The following is a 20,744-nucleotide window of genomic DNA, read 5'->3' as shown; positions in this document are numbered from 1 at the left end:
TTATATATGTATATATATATAATCTTTCTCTTTTTTTATGTATATATTTATATCCTCTTGTACGCGGTGAACCGTGTAACTCCCGGCGAATCGGGAACCCGCCTCCTGTCCCCGCCACTCGATCACCGTCGACGACGCAACTCGCACAGAATCACGCCGTTTCGAAAAACGCGAACGATCGCGATCGTCGCGGTTCTTGCGTTTTCTCTTTACCTTCTCGCCGTTTCTCTTTTTTCTTTCTTTCTTTTTCAAATCACCCCGACGCGTCGAAATTATACTCGGTTCGCGTATAAAACCGGTTACGTGTCGTCGACGATGACGACGACGCGGGGTCGGTGGTGGGCGGTGGTCGTCTCGCGGCGAAGTTACACGGGACACCCTGTGTATATTTGTAACGCAAGATAACCCTAAGTGAGGTGACCATCACTGTCGCGCATGGACGGTCAGAGTACGGAGGGCCGGGACGTCGCGGCGCCACGTGTCTTGCGGCCCCAACGGCTCAGTCTAGGCGCCGCGTCCGTCTTACCCTCGTGCGAAACCACGTCGCGGGGTGGGTGGGGGGTGGGGCAGGGAGGTTGGGGGGGTGTTGGGAGCGGGTTCTGGGAAACCGGAACTCAGACCCGCTGACGCTGGCTCAGACTCTCCAGCTGCCGGGCCCATCGGTCCTCTTTAACACGTTTAAGACTAGTGTGACAATAGGAACATGGTATCTGCTGGCTCTGGGTGTTAGGAGGATATGTCGTCGGACCTCGGGTCCCGAGTCTTTCGGCTCGGATGCACTTGAAACACTGCCTCGCCGGCTCTGATGCGTGAATCGTCTTTCTCTCTCTCTCTCTCTGTTTCGCGTTCTCTCTCACGTGTTCTCTCTCTCTCACGTTCTCTCTCTCTCTGTTCTGCGGGGTTTCATCAGTTCCCGATCGCGTGAAGCTTCGAGGAAGGAAGATATGTACCGGTCGGACTTCACGTGGCTAATCCTTCGCCCCTGGCCGCCTGGGGCGGCTGAAGACGAGCCGAGGGCGGCGTGGAGTTGCTCTCCGATCTGCTCGGCGCCTCCCTGTCGAAGTGATGCTGCAACGCGTCGCCCGTCCACGCGGGCACGCTGGCGGAGTTTTGATTGCTGCCGTTGGACGACGGTGTGCCGGGCGAGTGGGACGGCGACGGTGTCTGGAAGAGCATCGACCCGGACGGGATCGAGGACTTCCCGTCGACCAGTGGGCCGTTGCTGGTAGGCGCCATTGGCTGCTTGTCCAACGGGAATCCAGCACCGGCCGCGTACACCGAGCCGAACAAGCCAGCGTACTTCCCGGTGGCCACCGAATGGCCCGGTAACCCGTTGTTACTTTGGATCACCGAGATCTCGTTCAGCTGGAACCAATGCACGGGGTCTGGGTTAGGTTCGTTCGGTGGCGTTGCGCGCGAAAACGCTCGCGAGTTGTTCGAGGATTCGAACGAGGGTGGTTACGATTCGAACGAGTCGGATACGAGCAACGTGATTGGAAAAAAAAATCGAATGGAAGGGTGGGGGAAGGCAGTACGGGCAGAGCGGGGAAAGCCCGCTTCTGAGTAGACGCGGATCGTCACGGAGCGTCGTTAATATATTGGGTTGTTCGGAAAGTCATTTCGTTTTCCAAAATGGAGAATATATAATTTAATAAAATGTTTATAGATTCTAAAAAAATCGTGTTTCATTTTCACCAGGAACAACGAAACGATTTCCCGAACAACCCAATAGTTAGATAACGTTAGATTTCGAGCTTAGGTCGAAAAGTAATCTTCGGTTGTACCTCGTGCTCTTGTGTAAATTATTTTCGTAAGATAATTTATCTAGAGTATAGCTCCGTGTCGGTTAGAGACGTTTAATAATAGTAATAATATTTTATGAACAGATAACAAATTGGAATTTACAACTTAATCGGACGAAAGTTGAAGTTTTCTTTTCTTTTTAAACGAAATCGCTACTTTTGTGTACAGTGTATGTAACTTGTTCGATAGCGTTATAGGAGGGTTACAGGCATACGGATAATTATTTCGGAACAATCGCGTTCGAACGATATCTAGGTTTGGTCGTTTACTCGTTGAATTCAGCTATCTCGGCTATCTGTAACGCGAGTCTCGATCTGTAGTTTCGGTCTAGCATCGAAATCGGTTGTCCCGTGTTACAACAATGCGAGTTTCGGTCTATAGTTTCGGTTTACCATCGAATTCGACTGTCCCGGATCACAACAACGCGAGTTCCGTTCTATAGTTTCGGTTTAGCATCAAATTCGACTGTCCCGTGTTACAACAACGCGAGTCTCGATCTACAGTTCCGGTTTAACATCGAATTAGACTGTCCCGTGTTACAACAACGCGAGTCTCGATCTATAGTTTCGGTTTAGCATCAAATTCGACTGTCCCGTGTTACAACAACGCGAGTTTTAATTTAAAGATTCGATTTAACATCGGATTCAACGGTCCCGGATCGTAACAACGAGATTTTCTTATACAGTTTCGGTCTAGTATCGAATTCGGTCGTCCCGCGTTACAACAACGCGAGTCTCGGTTGAGGGTAAAGTTGGACGACAAGGATCGCTTACCTTCTGCTGTACACCGTTAAGGAACGGCGCGGGTAGATACGGGTAGAAGAGATCCGGCCGTCGTTGAAGGAACTCCGAGTCCTTGGGCGTGATGGGCAGAGGAGGCAGGTCCAGCGACATTCGACGGCCTCGTCGAGAGGCTCCGTTGGTCCACATATGAGTGCCCATGTGCACCTACGGTCATAAAACGCGACGTGGTCAGAGTTGAACCGGTTGGGGTACGTCACGGTTTCGCTGATCTTTCATCGAGCTTGCGGTTTTGTACGTTACGCGTTGGCGTTAGTACAAGCGGTAGCGGCTAGCTAGTGTTAGTGAAGAAACTCGAAGAAATTCGACGACACGTGGACAGCGGGAAAGAAAGACGGAGAAATTTATAGACGGAGGGGGACAGAGAGAGACAGAGAGAAATAAGGAAAATATACAGAGAGAGAAAGGGAGAGACAGAGACAGAAAGGGGAAAAATTGTGTGTATACCTTGAGATTGCCCTTGGTGGTGAACGCCTTCTGGCAGACGGTGCATCGGAACGGTTTGTCGCCTGTGTGAGTTCTCATATGGATCTGGAGCGCCGAAGACGAGGAGAAATTCTTATTGCAAATCTGGCACAAGTGTTTGCTCGGCACGCCTGCAAATACACACACACAGTTTTCGCTAAACAGGCCCTGGACACAAGTTGCGCGCGGGGTTTTCGAGCGTTATCGATCCCGTTTGATTTTTCTCTTCCCGGCTAAAAGAAGAAGAAGAAGAAGAAGAAAAAAAAAAATAAAGAAACGGATCCGAAATCGAGACCGGCTCCTTGTCTCGGTTTCGGAGTCTTGGTTCCGCGAGATCGAAGGAAGACGGAAGAACGAAAGGTGAAAAGGTGGCCCAAAAACCTGCCCCGCCAGGAGCGACGCGAAAAAAAAGGAACAGCGGTGAACAGAGAAGCACAAGCGTGCGAGTAAAGCGTGAAAAGCACCGTTTTGCGTTATCGTGTACCATCCCCCACCCACGGGTTCCGATAGAAGCTCTGGAAATGCGATCTGTCAGCGGAAGAGAGGTTAAAAAAAAAAATAAAAAATAAATAAAAAAAGAAAAGAAATAAAAAGAAATTGAAAAAAAAACCCTGCCAAGCCAAGCCTTGGACGGTTCGGTGTTTGCGCTCGATGAAGAAGAGCGGTACTGTACCCTCTTCGAGCGGTTATGGCTACTTACTGGCTGGTCTCTTTGGCGCGGGTAGGTCCCCCTCGGGCGGTGATCTTTTCACCGAGATGGTCTGCTCCATGGACGTAGGCGGCATCGGTGGAGGTGGCGGTGGTGGAGGCGGTGGGGGCGGCAGACTCGAATCCTCGGGGCACATTGGACTCCTCGAGGTTTCGTGCTCCTGAGACTGTTGCTGCTGCTGCTGCGGCTGTTGCTGCTGCTGTTGCTGTTGCTGCTGTTGTTGTTGCTTCGCGTCGCTGAACAGATGAGGCGGCATGTCGCGGATCTTGTGCGTCAGCATGTGTTGCTTCATGTTGCCCTGCGAATCAGAATACGAAGAATTCGTTAAACCCCTGGTACCCAACTGTCCCTGAAATTCAACCACTTCGCCGATTACACCACTCTGCATAATTCTCGATGTTCCAAGATTTGCCAACGTGTACCGTCGTGTACAATGTCTCCGATTGCATCTACTGAAACGTGAAAGTATTTCTCCGTGATGATCGTGCGGAACGGTATCGCGTCTGGCGATTCGGGAATCGGTACCACGGTCAAATACACGAGAACGTAACGGATAGCGAAAAGATGTGAAAAAAAAAAAAACAGCAGACATCGGGACGAACGGAACTCGCCGACACGTTGGACGACGGAACGTAGATCAGGGTCGAAGAGAGGTTAACGAAGGTAGAGAAACACCGAGCGGGGCACACAAAGGACGATCGAATCTTACTTGGGAGGGGGGGGGGGGGGACGTTTACGAACGAGAGAGACATTTTTCCATTACTATGTTCTTTCACCGGTGTTTCGTAGCGGTGACGAACTCGTTACCCTCGTGAGAGAAAGAGAAAGAAAGAGAGAGAGAGAGAGAGAGAGAGAGAGAGAGGAGAAAGAAGAGAGAGAGAGAAGAGAGAGAGAAAGAAGAGAGAGAGAAAGAAGAGAGAGAGCGAGGCGAAACGATTAGAATCTTTGTAAGAAAAGATTATTACTATTATTATTGTTTCTCTTTTTCTTTTTTTTTTTTTTCTTTTCTTTCAAATCCTGTTTCCTCGTTTGCGAACTATTCGGACGTGATAGACAAAAATGGAAACTCTTGAAATTGTCATTCTTGAAATTCGGCCGGTCTACTGTGAAAAAAAGGTCCAGAGATTGATCGTTTTTGAATACACAGTGGTGTTATCATTGTTTTCGTTTGATTCTCAAAATTCAGCAGGCTCTTACCAGGAGGCTGTGCGCCGAGGGTAGAAGTCCGAGGGCGGGCGACATCAGCGGGGGTAGGCGGATGGCAGGATAGACAGGTGTCAGCCCCCGCCCCCCTCCGGCTCCTCTCCGCCCCCGGCTCTTCCGCTCCTCAGGCCGCCGCCGCCTGCGTTTCGGTTTCTCTCGATTACTGGCGCACGATGATCGATATTGGGAATCGGGTGAAGTGATCGAACTGTTATCGGGCAACGGTTGAGATGTACAGATGCATGCTTGCTGCCCGGAACCGTCGTTCTGAAAGTATCGTAGAAAAACAAAGATACAGAGACGACCAAACCCGATTTAGATCAGGCTTGGGACGTGATCAGCAATTTTCGACGATCGACGCACGAATAGCGTATGTATGAAAAAAAGAAAAAAAAAGAAAAATGAATACAAATTAACAAAACAAGCGTTTCGTAGAGTTTAGGATACGGCCAGATCGGTTCCGAACGATCCGGTAGATTTTTCCTACGGTCGAAGATCATTCGAAGAATCCTCACCGCCTTCGATACCGATCGCCATTCGTTTCGTATTATACTTGGAAGGTTCGCGACGATCGAACGGAACTTTATCACACGTACGTATTTGTATCTTTCGACGAGAAAATTCATAAAAAATTCGAGTCGCGACACGTTCACCGACAACGAGCATACGCTACTCGTATCGTGTTTCGTTCCGTGCCAACTTCGTCGAACCTTCGTTACACGCCCAAGGATATCTTCTTCGTAATTTTTTCCACGCGTTCGTATCGAAATTTCACGCGAGCTCGAATCGAAAAACTGCGTTTCAATTTACTCCTGTGGTAGAGCGTGAAAAGAAAGAAAATACGCGCGACGAAGGCATCGACACACGGCGACGACACCCTGTGAACGTTTCTGCGGAGAAAAGTCGAAACGATCGTTAAACGGTTCGTCGATTTATTATTATTAAGAATGTGGAAGGGAAAACGGAGGCGCCCTTCGAATTGGCCGCGGAAGAGATCGTTTCGATCGCGGAGATTCCATTTTTGTTTTGTCGTTTACGCGAATGCTACGTGTTATTTCTATCTCTTTTCGAAGACGATACGATGTTTCAAATCTCCGTAACGATCGGTGGAGAGGAATTCGAATCGAATCGACGAGTCGGGGAGTCGTATTTTGAGGTATTTGAAAAAATGGTTCCTCGCAATCGTTGAATTCAGGGGATGGGACATGCGTTGTCTGCCCTAACGTATAGTTTTATATATTTTACACACGAGGTCGAGATTGTTCGAGAGTGGTTAATTTTGGACTCACTTTTCTTTTGGAACTCTGAATTGTTACAACGAAGCGCTGAATTGTTAGATTCGCGTTCGTTGATCAACGAGTCGTAAAATCGTGGCAAAACTAATTTCTCGGGAAAAGAGCGCGATATTTGTACTTTTTCACGCGACCGATCGCGAGATCGGTAATAGTTTCGAAAACGAGCCAGCGATTCGCCACGACTCGTCGATCCTTCGATTCTCCCGAGCGCCGTGGATCGAAATTTTCTTCGAATTTCGTGCAAGAAAAAAAAAAAGAACAAAGTAACGAAAGAATTTCGTCGAGACGCGCTTCGAAGAGTTCCGGTGCGATCGAGAGCTCGTCGAGCGCCTCCGATTCGATTCTACCCTATTCGTTCGATCTAAGAAAGTTACATTACCTTCGTGGAAAAGCCTCTGTCGCATATGCTGCATTTGAAAGGTCGCTCCTTCGTGTGACTTCGGTAATGGATCTCCAGCGCGGAGTTGCACGCAAATGTCTTGTAGCAGATATTACATGTGGTGTTTCCACGCACTGTAACAGATCGTAGCTCTTTACAATCGCTTTCCGATATACTCTCACGGTGGTTGTTTCTACGTCTGTGAAAGCAATTTGTAACCGCGGGCTCGAAACCGTCAAAGTATCCAATTACATACGCGAGAAAAAACGGACTAATTATTATCGTAAAAAACGCTCGAAAACAAGAGAGAGAGATAGAGAGAGAGAAAGAGAAAGAGAGAGAGATCCAGAGAGATCCAGAGAGAGAAAGAGAGAGAAAGATAGAGCCAGAGAGAGAGTCAGAGAAAGAGAGAGGGAGAGCCAGAGAGAGAGTCAGAGAGAGAATTAGAGAGAGAATTAGAGAGAGAGTCAGAGAGAGAATTAGAGAGAGAGTCAGAGAGAGAATTAGAGAGAGAATTAGAGAGAGAGCCAGAGAGAGAGAGAGAAAGAGAGAGAGAGAGAAAGAGTGAGCGAGTGAGTGAGCGAGTAAGTGAGTGAGTCGAGTGAGTGTGCGAGAGAGAGAGAGAGAGAGAAAAAGAGAGAGAGTGAGACGTTTGCAACGCGCGAAAGCTTCGGGACCGCGAATCCGACCGTTTTTATCCGTATGAGAACCAGTTCGAAAATAGCGTTAGTCACAGATTCCCGACAGCCTGACGGAAGGAGTGGAATGAATCGTGAAGGCAACAATCAATTTTGCAAAGAGGTTTTATTATTCATTTATCAAATAATATCCACAGCTCCGACTTTCTTTTGTGCGCAACGAAAACGTTAGATTACAAAACTGATCTCTGTGTGTGTGTGTGTGTGTGCGCGCGCGCGTGTGTGCGTGTGTGGGGGTGTGCGTACGTGTGTATGCGTATGTACGTGCGTGTTCGCAAACACTGGATCCTCCGTTTGTTTCTTTTCTTTTCGTTTTTTTTTTTTATTATTCTATTCCTTTTTTGCTTTTCGTGTCGTTCGTTCGTTTCAAAGAAAATCACAAAGTGACGCGAACAGAGAACGTAAAAGAGTAACAGAGGCATATAGACAGAGAAATTACCGAAACAAAGGTGTACAAAAGAGACAGAGTTAACAGAGTCAAGCGGGAGGGTAGGAGTGCTAGGTCCGGCTACACCACAAACAGGATGTCGATAATACAGCTTGGATAAAGGTGGACGAATCAGTCAGTCTTTCGGTCAGGATCAGTGAATCGTGTCAGATCGATCGGGAGGTGTAGCAGGAACTGCAGCTCGCCCTGATGCTAGCAGCGCCTACCTGCTGGCCCTCCGACAGCCAGGCCGAGCGGGTTGTAGGTCGAGGTGGCGGCCAGCACGGCCGACGTGGTTAGCGAGGCCAATGGTCCAGCGGCGCCGGATCCCGGAGTGACGGCGTTCATCGAATTGACACTGTTTATACTCGAGGATCCTATGCTGCTGGTGGACGGTGACGAGGAGACCGCTTGCAGCAGGCCTGCGAACATGCCGAAGGGGTGTGGGTGGTGTATTGCGGTCTGCGGGGGCGGCGTTGGTACCGATGCCACTGAAGCTGGTGTCGAGGATGCGCGGGGCGTCAGGTCTAAGGGCGCGCCGGGATTCGGCGGGCTATTGCTCTTCTCGCTGCCGTTGTAACGATGAAATGGCGGCGACCTGACCGGGTTTCCCGCGGTCGAAGTGGCTATGGTGGTGATGGTTCGCACCTGGTTCTCGAGGGCAGCGAGGGACGTGGAGAAACTGGGCAGCGAGACGTCTTTCGGGTCGTTGTCTTCGCTCTCGCGATCCTGTTCGTCCTCCGCGTCGGCCCGGCCGTCCCGGATCGCCTCGCATCTCTCTTCGTCGTCCCTTCGATCGTCCTCGTCGTCGTCCTGATCGTCGGCTTCCTCGCTGTGCTCCTCGGCGTACCTCTGTTGTTGCTGCGGTTGTTGCCGGTGCGCGTGTTGAAGCTGGTGCTGCAGATGGTGCTGTTGTAGTTCCTCCTTCGCGTCCATGTCGTTCTCCTGCGGTTGTCGTTCCAACGTTTGCTGCCTGGTCGGTGGGAAACCCAACGGGAAACCGGTCCCCGCTGGATGAATCGACGGGAAGCCCTGCGGTAGAAACGACGCCAACGGATGATGCGGATAACCGGGCGGGAATTCGTTCACCTCGCCGGCCTGGATCTGTTCCGGGCTGAGCTCGGTCGGTTCACCGGTGTGCAGACGTATGTGTTGCTGAAGAACCAGAGCGTTCGTGAACTTCTTGTGGCACACCGGGCACTGGTGTAGCACCCGTAGCGGCGGTTTCGCTCTGTGTACACCCATGTGCGTCTTCAGGTTCCCCTTGGTGGTGAACGCGCGGCCGCAAATTTTACATTTGAACGGACGTTCCCCGGTGTGGGTCCTGTAATGCATTTGCAACGCGCTCTTGCAGGACAACACCCGGTGACAGATCACGCATTGATTCGGATCGGTCAGTTTGTGCTCGATATTGTCGACCAACTGTTGCAACTTGGACGTTTCCGAGGTCTTCGTTATCTCGATCAAACTCTCCCAGGAGTTGTCGTTGCTACCCGGTCGCGGCAACAGACTCGAATAGATGGCCGGATCCTTGGCCGGATCGATCATATCGCCGGTCGAGACCGTGGGCGCGTTCACCGTCGTCGATACGGCATGATGGGGTATTTGATGATGCGCGGGTGGCCCCGGGAAGAGTATACCCGCGAAGGACGTCTGAAGACTTCCGCTGCTCGCGCTACTGCTGGCCGGCGAAGCTCCCGGATAGGCAACGATCTGCTGTGGCAAACGATTGATGGCTCCTCGACCGGACAAGTTCTCGGGTTGTTCCTCGATCTCCTCGTCCACTTCCATGTCACCGTCTCCCTCCAGTCGTCCGCTGATCTTACTGTCCATGCTGCAGTCCTCGTAGATTTGCGGCTGTGAGAGCGGATTGGCGGAGGATTGCGGCGAGTTCAAGTAACGTCTGGTCGCTTCCTCGAAGTCCTCGCTCTCCTCTTCCGTGGGTTCCTCAGTTTCCTCCGGTTCTTTCTTCGGTGTTATCCTCTCGGCGGCTTCCTGGCTGATCGGCCGGTGTTGGTACTGCTCTTGCATCGGGGATCGTTGCTCGAGCTTGATCTCGTCCCTTTGCTCGTGTTGATGATGATGGAGGTGTTGCTGCTGTTGCTGTTGTTGTTGTTGTTGCTGTTGCTGTTGCTGTTGCTGTTGCTGCTGCTGCTGCTGCTGCTGCTGCTGCTGTTGCTTTTGTTGTTGGTGATTGTCGTGAAAGGAATGACGAGAGTTCGACACAATCGCGGGGGAATGTGGAGACGCGATCGGGGCAGTGGTTACGGGCTTACTCAAGTTCTCCGGCACGTCCTGATCGTCCCGATGAGCGACAACCGGCGATCTATACAAGGGTGGCATACCGGGCAGGGCTAAACTGAGCGGTAGGGGCGGCTGAGGAGGTAAAAAACCGTGCGCCGCCGCCGGGTGAAAAGAGGGATGATGAGAAGGTGGCGGCGGCGGTGGGGACGGCATTGGTCTCTGACCAGAGGCGATCTGCTGTAGCAGGGGTGGGTGGTACTTGTCCAGGTGTTCCGGAACGGGATTCGGGTTCATCTTAACATGTGGAAACTTGGCCGTATGCCTCTGGAAGTGGACCTTCAAGTTCCCTTTCGTGGTGAAGCGGCTGCCGCAGACGTTGCATTTAAAGGGTCGCTCACCTGTGTGCGATCGTATGTGGATCTGAAGCGCTGAATCGCTGCCGAACACCTTGCCGCAGTAACGGCATCGATGCTTGAAGAACGGCTCCCCGCGACCGCTACCGGACTTTGAGTCGTATGGGGAGAGACGGGAACCCTTTCCGCCCCTGAACGCTAGTTCGTCGGCCAGGTTGTTCGCCAGTAGACCCTGACTGGCGTTGTCCAATACCTCTTGGGCTCTCTTCTGCAGCATCTCCAGTGTGTTCGGCTCGTGTAACGGCGGTGGATCGGTGTTGGTTATTATCGAGGATGCTAGGGAAGAACTGATCGAGCAGAGAGGCGGCATTTGATGCGACAACGGCATCTGGCTGGTGCTGGTGGTCGCGGTGGTGCCCGTCGCGTTCGAGGAGGCCAACGGGAGATTCAACGGTGACGCGCTGTTGGTCGGCGTTGGTCGTTCTTGGGAGAGATTCGGTGTCATGGGTGCCGGCGAGGTCTGTCGGTGACTCGGAGGACGCGACGACGGCGGTGACGTCAGGCTCGAGAGAGGTTTCGCTTGGATGATGGGCGACGGGGAGACTTCCTTGCCGTCCGATCCCTCGCCGGGGACCTGGTGCACCGACTGGCTGTGCGTTATGGACAGTTGCTGTTGCAACTGACTGATCAACTGCAACTGGAACACCTGCTGATGTTGCAGCGTGTACAAGGTGCTCTGCAACAACGCCAGGTCCTGGAGAGCCGCCTCGCTGTCCGCGCCACCGGCCAACGCGGTCGCCGCGAATTGGGCCACCGCCACCTTCGTGTTCTGGAGGGCCTCCAGGGTGACGTGGCTGGTACCAGCCGGCGGGAACAACCCGGCCGGGCCGCCGCTCTCCATGAAATTGTTATTGTTCTCCGCGTCCTGTCGGTGACGCATCTGCTTCCGCGATCCTTCCTCGTCGTCGTCCTGCTCGTCCTGCTCGTCGACCACGTCCTCTTCGTCCTCCTCCAGAGCATCCTCCTGATCCTTGTCGTCCTCGTCGCCTTGATGAGACCTGGCTGCTGTGAGGTCCACGGCCTCGTCTCCTCCGACCCCTCCGCCGCCACTCTCCTCGCCGTCCGATGTGAAGTCATTCTCTTCTCCTGCAACAGATCGTCGACGTCGCGATTAGCAACCTGCTCGATCGTTCGAGTGCTCCGGAATATCTACGAGCTGCAAACGAGACGATCGCAGCCCCGCTTCTCGATCGCGGTTTCGAACAATTTTTATACACGTATCGCGATGCAAATTATTCTTCGAACGAAACGAACATCGAGCTGTTTCGGCGCCGTGTACGTTTACGCGGAGAGGAAGCAACGATTTCGGAAGAAGAGGGCAAATTTTCCCTCGTTATTCGAATTCTTTCGATCGAACTTAATAGACACTTTCGTAGGAGTTTGCGACCAAGCGCTAGCTTCGAGCCAGATCCTCGTGACTCGGTCGTTATCGCAATTGGATTCCGCAATACTCGGATAAACAATCGATTCGTAGAGGAGAACACGATACTTGCGCTGCGATCGAATAAATTTACGTTACAACGCGATAGATTCGCGTTTGCGAGCGAACCCGAAGAAATTGGAACGGTCGCGGGAAAACCTCGGGGAAATAGTTTTCGCGAGGGAAGTATTTCGAAACGATGGTACGGGCGATTAAAAAACAAATGTGAAATCATTCTTTTTTTACTCGTAACGTGAAAAAGACGCGAATAGCTAACTCGTTGGTACAATGCCGTTTGTTTCTTTCCGTTTAATTCGGTACGAAAAGACACCGTGCCTGTTATTTGTATTGGTGAAAAAATGAAACGAAAAAAATTACTCGTTCGAGACACGATTCGATCGGTCGTTTTCGTACCGACGACGTTCGAGACAGAATGTTCGAACACTGGAGAGTAGACCAAAAAAACAAGAAAATGTAACAGAGATCGCGAGATTATCGTTTACGAATTGAAAAATTCTAAAATCCAGTAACAACGACGGCAACTCCAAGAACGAACGGTCTTCGAAACAAAAAGAAGAGACAATGTTCTCGGACGTTGCGCCTTCGCAAATTAGAACGTAAGAACGATCGGTCGACGAGATTTTATCGTTCCAACGTGCCAAAAATAGCAAATGGTTACGAGTGCTTCGTCGCGGGACTCCATGAATTATTTTAACGCAAAGACGAACGACGGACGCGTACCTAGAGCGTTTTTACGCCAAGTTAACTTCGACTCGGAGTTAGCTTTAGTTTTTCGCATCGATCGCGATAACGATAACAATTCGTTGTTCGAACGGTACATATCGCGAATAATCGAGCGTACACGGTGCGCGATATTGTTTAAGAACCTCGTAAACGTGAACCCGAAAATAAATTCGTAGGAATCGAGATGACGGTGAAAAACAAGGTGAAACGCCGAGAATACCGGCAAGAATGCCGTGGAATTTTTCCCGAACGCGATAGAAACATTGTTTCTCGCGCAATTTAACGATCTACCGTACCAACGATCCCTCGGTTGACCAAACAAGGTACGAAACAATTATTGGAACAGAGTCTGGGTACTGGACTACGGCGCCGATAATAAAATCTCGATTTACCCGACTGGTCGCAATTGTTCCGCGAAGTTTCCATTCGTTAAGATTCGGAAAAGAAAACCACCGATAGCATATAAACGCGGAATAAACGAACAGACTCTGCCGCGGGTTTGCTCGTTTAAGTTACGAATTTGCGGACGATAATCAGATTCTACCCGAACGGTGCAACAAACAAATTTAATTAGGTATTGCGTAAAGCTTCCCGCTGCAACGAGCATCTCTCCGAGCCGGAGTAGGCTTCGAACGAGAACACAACGCGTGACCGAAAAATATCGACTCTCGGTCGCTACCTGTGGGACACAGTCTCGCCGATATCGATGAACGAAAAGTTCTATCGAAACGAGCAACGAAGAGAGACGACTTCTGGCGAGAGACTCCTCTCTCCGATGCGGTAGACGCGCGAACGATACACCGAACAGGGCTGGAGGAAGAAGGTAAGGTCTCGGACGTTAACGACCGAAGGACGACGGATTTTACGACTCGAAATTGAAGTCTCGCAGATAACGTCGATCCTCGAGCGACGCTCGGAGACGAAAGCTCGTAAGGTTTCACTTCGCGATTAAATCTATCGTCAAGGTTGGAACGGGACGAAAACTTGGCAGCTCGGCGGGAACCTTTTAGTTAGAATGCACGCTCGCCGCCGTGAAACTGAGGCAGAATCGTTGATCGCCGTCGCATCGGGCATCGCTTCGACGACGCTTCGATTCGATCCGATCCGATCGAAGACCGAGCGACCGACCGAGCGAGCGAGCGAGCGCGTGCAGGTAAACTTTCACGAGCCGGAGCGCGCTCGATCCCTCGGATCGCGTATCCGTAGGATTCTACGCGGGAAAACCGTGCCAGAATTCGCGGCGAGAAATGAAAAAAAAAGAAAAAAGAAAGAGAGAAAAGAAAAAGAAAGAAAAAGAAAAAAGTCTATCGAAGAGGAGAGAGGGAACGTACGGGGGTCGAAGAGGGGGGAGAGCAGTGAGGACGGCACGCATTCGTGTCACCGATAAGAAACAGTCGCCCCGGTAATTAGTATTCCGTGACGCGTAGCGTGAAACCCGTACCGCTGGAAACTTTTCATAAACACAAACCAGCGAGAGGGATGGAGTGGGGTGTGTGTACACGTACGGTGGGGACCAATGAAAAATGTAAATCGCGAACGATTGCTATTCCCTGGGCGGTTTGCCCAGATCCGTTTCGCGAATCGCACCAGTTAACGTTTCACTAGTCCTCGTCGTGGTCGTCGTGGTCGTTGTCGTCGTCGTCGTCGTCGTCGTCGTCGTCGTCGTTGAGGCGATATCTGGTCGATGGAAGCACGCGCGTGCGATCGAGTATTGCAACTCGGGTCGCGAACCCAAGCGTGCGAACGAACGTGCAAGGGAGGGATCCCCCGCGGTCGGTGTTTCGCCGGAAACTACGAGAAACCCGGGGGGGCTGGTGCCGGTGTGTCCGCGTCGGTCAAGGTCGAACCGTACCGGAAGATCGGGGACACGAGAACAGTCTGGAGGGCCTGCAGGTGGTGACGGCGGTAGTGGCGGCGGTAGTGGCGGCGGCGTTTGCGGTGGTCTGCTTGATCCCGCGGCACTCGAGACGGCGCGTGATGCTCCATCTCATGAGCTGCATGGTGTGTGTTGTTGTCGTGGTCGTCTCCGCGGGTCCACCGCGGACCCGTAGGTGCGTGGGTATCGGTGCGTGGCGCCGACTCGCGGTGACGCGTGGAAGCTGCGCGCGCTGCGTTTTCAGACCGGACGTCCGCGTGTGTCGACCGCTGTCATCCGGCAAGGACGAGAACCGACTGATCGCTCGGTAAAGAGCCGGTCTGGGCGTAGGTACCGTCGTGCAACGTCACGCGTCACCCTTCCCCCACCACCGCGACCGTCCTATCCCTACCACCATCGCGGTCCCCCTACCCCCGCCGCGCGCAAGCTTCTGCACTCGGTTATGACAGGGAAGGCGGTGCGGTTCATAAATCAGGGGGTAAAGGGCGGGGTCTGCGCGAACCATTCAGCGGCCGGTTATTAATTATTATACAGCCGTGGAACCCCACCATCCCCTCGCCGAACCCCCCCAAAGCGCTCCCTCTTTCTCTCTCTCGGTCGCTACTTCGTCCGTACCGTTCTCCTCTCTTCCCCTCGCTACGGTTCCACCTACGCCGCGCAACTTCCGGATCTACGGCGCTGCGTGCGTCCCTGCTCCGCTGCTTCGCTCGGCGAGTACGGCCACGGCTCGATGCGTCCCGCTTTCGATTTTGTTCCTCCACCCCCTCTCCCCCCCGCCCCTCCCCACCCTACCCTACCCATCGTCGCCGCAGCTTTTCTCGCGGGACGCTCGAGCGCGAATCCAGGGGTACTGTGGACGGACTCTCGGACCGTTCGCTTCGAAATTCGTTGGCTTTTGTCCAGCGCGAAGACGTTCTCCGCTTTTCCAGCCGGCGAACGAAGATCTCCGATGTTTAGTCTCCCCCCCCGAGGCGGACATTTTGGAGCACCGGGGTACGGGACGGTTCGCGGAACCGCGTTTCGAAAGGGATTGTCGCGTATCCGTGTATCCGTTTGATACGAAAGATCGCGAATGAATTGAATTTCGACCGTGTCGCGACTTCGATTAGGGCCATCTTTGGAATCTCGATTTTATCGAGGGTGGATTATTTACACGGTGTCCGGGGGCTCGATTGAATTTGTCACGTGTATGCGCGCAAAAATTATAGTAGGGAGGAAAGAAAATTTAGATTTCGAAATTGTCGTCTCGAGGGGTCACAATGGGCGGACAACAAGGTTAAATACGATATCGTAACAGTACGACGCTACTCTACGACATTATCGGACATATAAATTAGCGAACAAGGAATAGAAGTGCATTGTATCAATTTGAAGTCTCGAGAGCAACTGCCAAACAGCTCGTTAGTTGTCTTGTCGACAACCAACAGCTGCCCATCTTCATTTATCGATATACCCGGTGGAACGTTAGTCGAGCGCAACCAAACATCGTAATACGCACAACGATATTACGCGATGAAATAACAATACGTGAAATTTAACGAAAAAAGGTAAAAATATACAAAGCAATTGTGTTTGTAAATTTTTACCCTTCTTTGTTAAAATTCGTACACTATTGGCTTATTTCAAGTTTCGTGTAACATTGGAGTAAATTCGGACGAAATTTGAATTACTAAGCGTCAAATTAATATGTGAAATTTAATAAAAGGAAAAATGTATCTAAAAACATGGTTGCTTTGTAAATTTTTACCTTTCTTTGTTAAGCTTCGTATATTGTTAGTTTATCGCCTAATATTTCAAGTTTGATCCAAACGGGATCATTGTACGAGCGACCAAAAATTTCCGTTTTTACTTCGATGATCATTTTTTTTCTTTCTGGAAAACTATCGAGAACAAACCAAAGAAATTTACTCGAGTCTCGTTGGTAAATTGTTTTTGCAATCTCGGCGAGCCTCTCGGTCGACATAACGCTTTTCTTACGCAAGAATTGAACGACGATGCGTTGCGCGGTCCAGCATGGTACTCGTTGCTCGTTCATGGTGATAAATAATAAATGAAAGTTCACGGACTTCCGTGCAGAATCCTGAACACGTTATACACGTATAAACAGTGTTGCTATAGCACCGTGCGCCGATATCTTCCGTCGTATCGTGAAGATCCCGTTTATATTTAAACCGTTTATAATATATTTAATCTTCCACACCTTACGCAGAAAGATTCTTTGTAGTTACCGTCTTTGAAAGAAATATCGTTCGAATTATGTAATGGCTCGATTTACGGTGACGTTTCTTAATTAAAAAACGTTAATTTTAGGTAATAATAAAACAGATATTTACAGAATTAGTTCCCTTCCAACATATACTATATCTATATAAAACTTTTAGTACAATAATACAGTATCGATGCTTTGTACGATGGTAACGTTCGATTGAAAAATTTACTAAATTGCAAAAATTATTCGCGACAACTACGATTCGATCGATACGATTTAGCTCGTCACATAACGTTCCGTAGAATTCTCGCTGGAAGAGCAAGAATCTACAATAGAATAATACACTGTGAAGCGAGAGAATCTCGAAAGATGTGTTCGTATTAGAGGAAGAATCGATAAATAAGTATGTCCAGAGTCGTGTAGCGACACGAAAGGTTAATAAACGTTTCGTTGTTTACATGTGGTTCTTTCGAACGACAATTGTCCGACTTTTGATCGAAAAATGTGGCGATGGTTGAGTCTAAATGGCCCTCCATTTGCCAAGCGAGAGTTCAACGAAGACAAGAGTATTTTTATCCATAGAAAGTTATATTTTCACCGTGCAAACAAATTGCTGATTTTCCAAAATAATGGAAAGACGAATCGTTTCCAGTAGAAATCATTTCTGTTTTTATATCGATTTTTCAACTCCAATTTCGATCGATCCATTTTCTTCGCGTATTACAAAATTTTTCTTCCAAAGAAAGAGAGAGAGAGAAAGAGAAAGAGAAAAGATAGAATACACGTGCAATTCGAATAAAATTCTCCAATTAGAATCGGTCTATGTACGAAGTCTGCCGTGAATTTAGTTATTTTTTCGTTCGGCGATCGCAAATCAAAACTTATCCTATGAGAAGTTCATTGGAATGCAACGGGTGCACTGAAAAATCGGGTATTCGAAACCTGCACCATTGACTTCGCGCCAACGACTAGATAGTCGTTTGTTCTTGAAATAGAAGCGTACAGGAAAGATAATCGTTAATCTTACGTGCTTGCAGTTTTAACCATCTATTCTTAGTAATTGCCTTAAATAAGGAAGCTTCGTCGGATAATGCCATAGCTTTCGCCAAATATATTTCGAAAAACCGAAGATCAAGGAAGTTGGACTCTCTCGAATGCAGAATGAAACTTCGTCGTGTACGTTTCGAAATACACTCTTCGTTTACGATTGATCCAACGATCTCTAATTTGAGCTGCTCGTAAAAGAATGAAACAATTATTGGCAATAATAATAATAATTGAAGAATAATTATTAGCAAGAATGGTAATTGAAGAATCGTTACTAGCAGTAATAATAATTGAAAAATCATTGTTGACAATAATAATTATTATGGAATCGTTATTGGTAGTAATGACAATTAAAAAATAATTATTGGCAGTAACGATAATTATAGAATCTAATCTAGAAAAACTAATTTATCCCCTATGCTTCGAAATGGTAGCCGAATTAAAAAATCGACGAGTAAGGAGATCTTGAACATCCAAAACTGAAACTTCGTTAGCCTCGTAGTGCGATATATCCGAACAATCGAAGAGTATTCGATGATATAGAAGTCTTGTTAATATATTAGTATACATTGCGCAATATTTCAAGAATATACCGTGCTGGGTGGAAAATTGGAAATATCGTTCGTATAATATCGAACCACTGCTTCTCGTTGTTATCGGTACAACGTTGTTGTTTCGATGTGTACTTTATGATATTTAGCAACGAACAATCGTCAACAACTTACGACTAATTTCCAACGAATCGAGCAGCGACAGTTTCTCAGCTTCTTAATCTGCCACCAATTAAGCATTTTGCTTCCCAGTTAACAAACGCAGCACCAGCTACGGTATCACTTTTCGAACAAAGGAACAGCTGAACGCGTCGAACCCAGCAGTTGAATAGAACCTTACCGGATTATCTATACACTGCATAAAATAAGTTTAATTCGATTACGTGTTATTGGGTGCGAACACCGAGATTTCGTACGGCTTCGAGATCAATTCCCGACCCGTTCTTTAAGAACAGCTTGTCTTGCTCGAGGAACATTAAACGGTGTACACTATCCTCGAAAGAATTTGTCTTTTCGTATCGAGCTATTAAGATTACTTCGATCGATTCGGTCGTGTCGATCATTGGTAGTTTAATTAATAACGTTGGTCTGGGTTCACTAGATTAGGGTGGTTCCTAACCGAGTGCAACAGAGATAGGTTGCAACAGCCCGTGGTTTCCACATTTCTTAAGAGACGATGTTAAATAAATATTCAGTGTTCGCATATCTGTGCGTTAGGTGATAGCAATTTGTATGGTTACGAAATCGAAGAAACGTGATTTTCTGGATGAAAAATAATCGGAATTGTTCTATCCACGAAATTGTGCGCAAAATAAAATACCATAAAACGTTATTCAATGTGTAAAAAATTGTTTTACCGCAACGACAAAATTTTTGATCGATGTCGTAGCACAAAAGTTTCTCACTTCGTTCATCGAGCCGTAAAAGAACAAATGTTATAATTTCTTACTTTTATCCGTGGTTTTCTCCACTATGTAGATTCAAATAACAAAAAACGGAGTGCGCTAAAAATACAACGCGAGCAAGAAGCAATTCCATGCTTTCGGAGAAACAGGAGATAAGGAAATATCGGCTTCTTTGGCAGTGAGTATGAATATTAGGAGTGCTTCTCCGACATTTATTCCTTCGAGAATAGAAAAAGGAAACGACGTTGCAGATAAGGGCTTGCAGATGACTGTTTATCTCGAAACGATATTTTTCTATCTCTTTTTTTTCGACTGGACACCATACATTTTTTCTACAGTTGCAATGCTTTCATTTTGAGACTTATCAGGATTTAAAATACGAATTTGCGTGTCTACCATTGTTTTTGGCTATTCTTTCTTACGGTTGCATCTCGAAACATTTTTTTACCTCTTTCGTTTGATTGAACAGCTTTCACTTTGAGACTTATCAGGGTTCGAAATATGCATTCGCACGTTGTTGACAATTTACACTTATCGTTGCAACACGAAACATTTCTGTATCTCTTCTCCTTTGTCCGGTGCAGCGTACAATTTTCTCTTCCTTTCGAAATCTACCAAAGCTTTTTGCAACACCTCTCAAAGATTTGTCTTATCAAGTTGAAAATTCTTAAAGCACGATACCACCGCGAAACGATACAATTCGTTCGTTCTCTAATCGAATTTAACGATTTTCTGCTGTACGTTGAACCACCTGTCCCGGTTCACGTTAACTTAATCATAGTTGCGGATTAAAATTACCAACCGATGTCTAATATTTTCTTCGTTGCGTGATAATGGTCGATGAATTGTCACGTCGTGGCTTCTGTCTTCCGAGTTCCATCGACTGTGCCACGAACTGAATCAGTATTTGGCATAAATACTGAGCCTGGTGACCTCACGGGACGCCCAAAGAATAAATCTGTCGCAACTTTCCTATCGAAGTGTTCACAGCGGTAGAAAAACACGCATAACTGTTTCTCCAGATTCGTATCTATCGTACATTCGACTTGTTCATTGGCACGTTGATATTTAACTGTAGATCGGGAGCTGCATATTTTTTCAATTTTTTAGGACAATTTTTTACAGAAATTGAAAAATAACGTTTAATCATCAACACTCCTCGACAAAATTTTATCGTTCGATTTCAATCGATGAACGTGGCAGGGTGTACCGGAAAATGTTGAACCTTTAGACACACATGGTTGCAGAACTATAGTTCATTTTTCGTTTATACACGACTTATCGAGTACCAGCGACGTATTTCTCACCTATTGTTGCATTATCAATATATCTTTGTTAATTTTAATTTATTTCTCGATCCATATCCATTTATCGCAACGAGCAAAATAAATTTAGTCAGCATTGTTAGCAATATTCAGAGAAAACTACATTTAAGGGTTATAGAGTTTCTATTTTATTCATTCGTTGAAAGGAATACAATTCTCGTCGAATAACGAATCATCGGATCGATATAATCTTTGGTTATTTACTTTGTTGCAACTACTGCGCCATGATAC

At 48.3% G+C, this 20,744-nt stretch overlaps 1 protein-coding gene across 4 annotated transcripts in view; it reads right to left on the bottom strand.

Annotated features, from left to right (window-relative positions):
• Positions 1-942: 942 nt before the first annotated feature.
• Salm (spalt major) overlaps positions 943-20,744 on the bottom strand; it is a 124,731-nt gene continuing 104,929 nt past the window's right edge. The window contains exons 1-8 of one of the 4 annotated variants that reach the window (XM_076313383.1): positions 14,453-14,751; positions 8,007-11,522; positions 6,655-6,788; positions 4,975-5,247; positions 3,769-4,075; positions 3,051-3,199; positions 2,577-2,750; positions 943-1,365 (exon numbers count right to left, since the gene is read on the bottom strand). In XM_076313383.1, the coding sequence (XP_076169498.1) occupies positions 961-1,365; positions 2,577-2,750; positions 3,051-3,199; positions 3,769-4,075; positions 4,975-5,247; positions 6,655-6,788; positions 8,007-11,522; positions 14,453-14,600 (5,106 nt within the window). In that variant the 5' untranslated portion in view covers positions 14,601-14,751 and the 3' untranslated portion in view covers positions 943-960. Of the gene's footprint in view, positions 1,366-2,576; positions 2,751-3,050; positions 3,200-3,768; positions 4,076-4,974; positions 5,248-6,654; positions 6,789-8,006; positions 11,523-14,452; positions 14,752-20,744 lie in introns of those variants that run through there. The other 3 variants (XM_076313392.1, XM_076313396.1, XM_076313403.1) reach the window with 3 other exon arrangements.

This window comes from Ptiloglossa arizonensis, chromosome 1 (assembly GCF_051014685.1).
Source record: "Ptiloglossa arizonensis isolate GNS036 chromosome 1, iyPtiAriz1_principal, whole genome shotgun sequence".
Classification (NCBI taxonomy): Eukaryota; Metazoa; Arthropoda; class Insecta; order Hymenoptera; family Colletidae; genus Ptiloglossa; species Ptiloglossa arizonensis.
The sequence above is the reverse complement of the archived record's forward strand: the minus strand, read 5'-3'. Positions and strand labels throughout refer to the sequence as shown.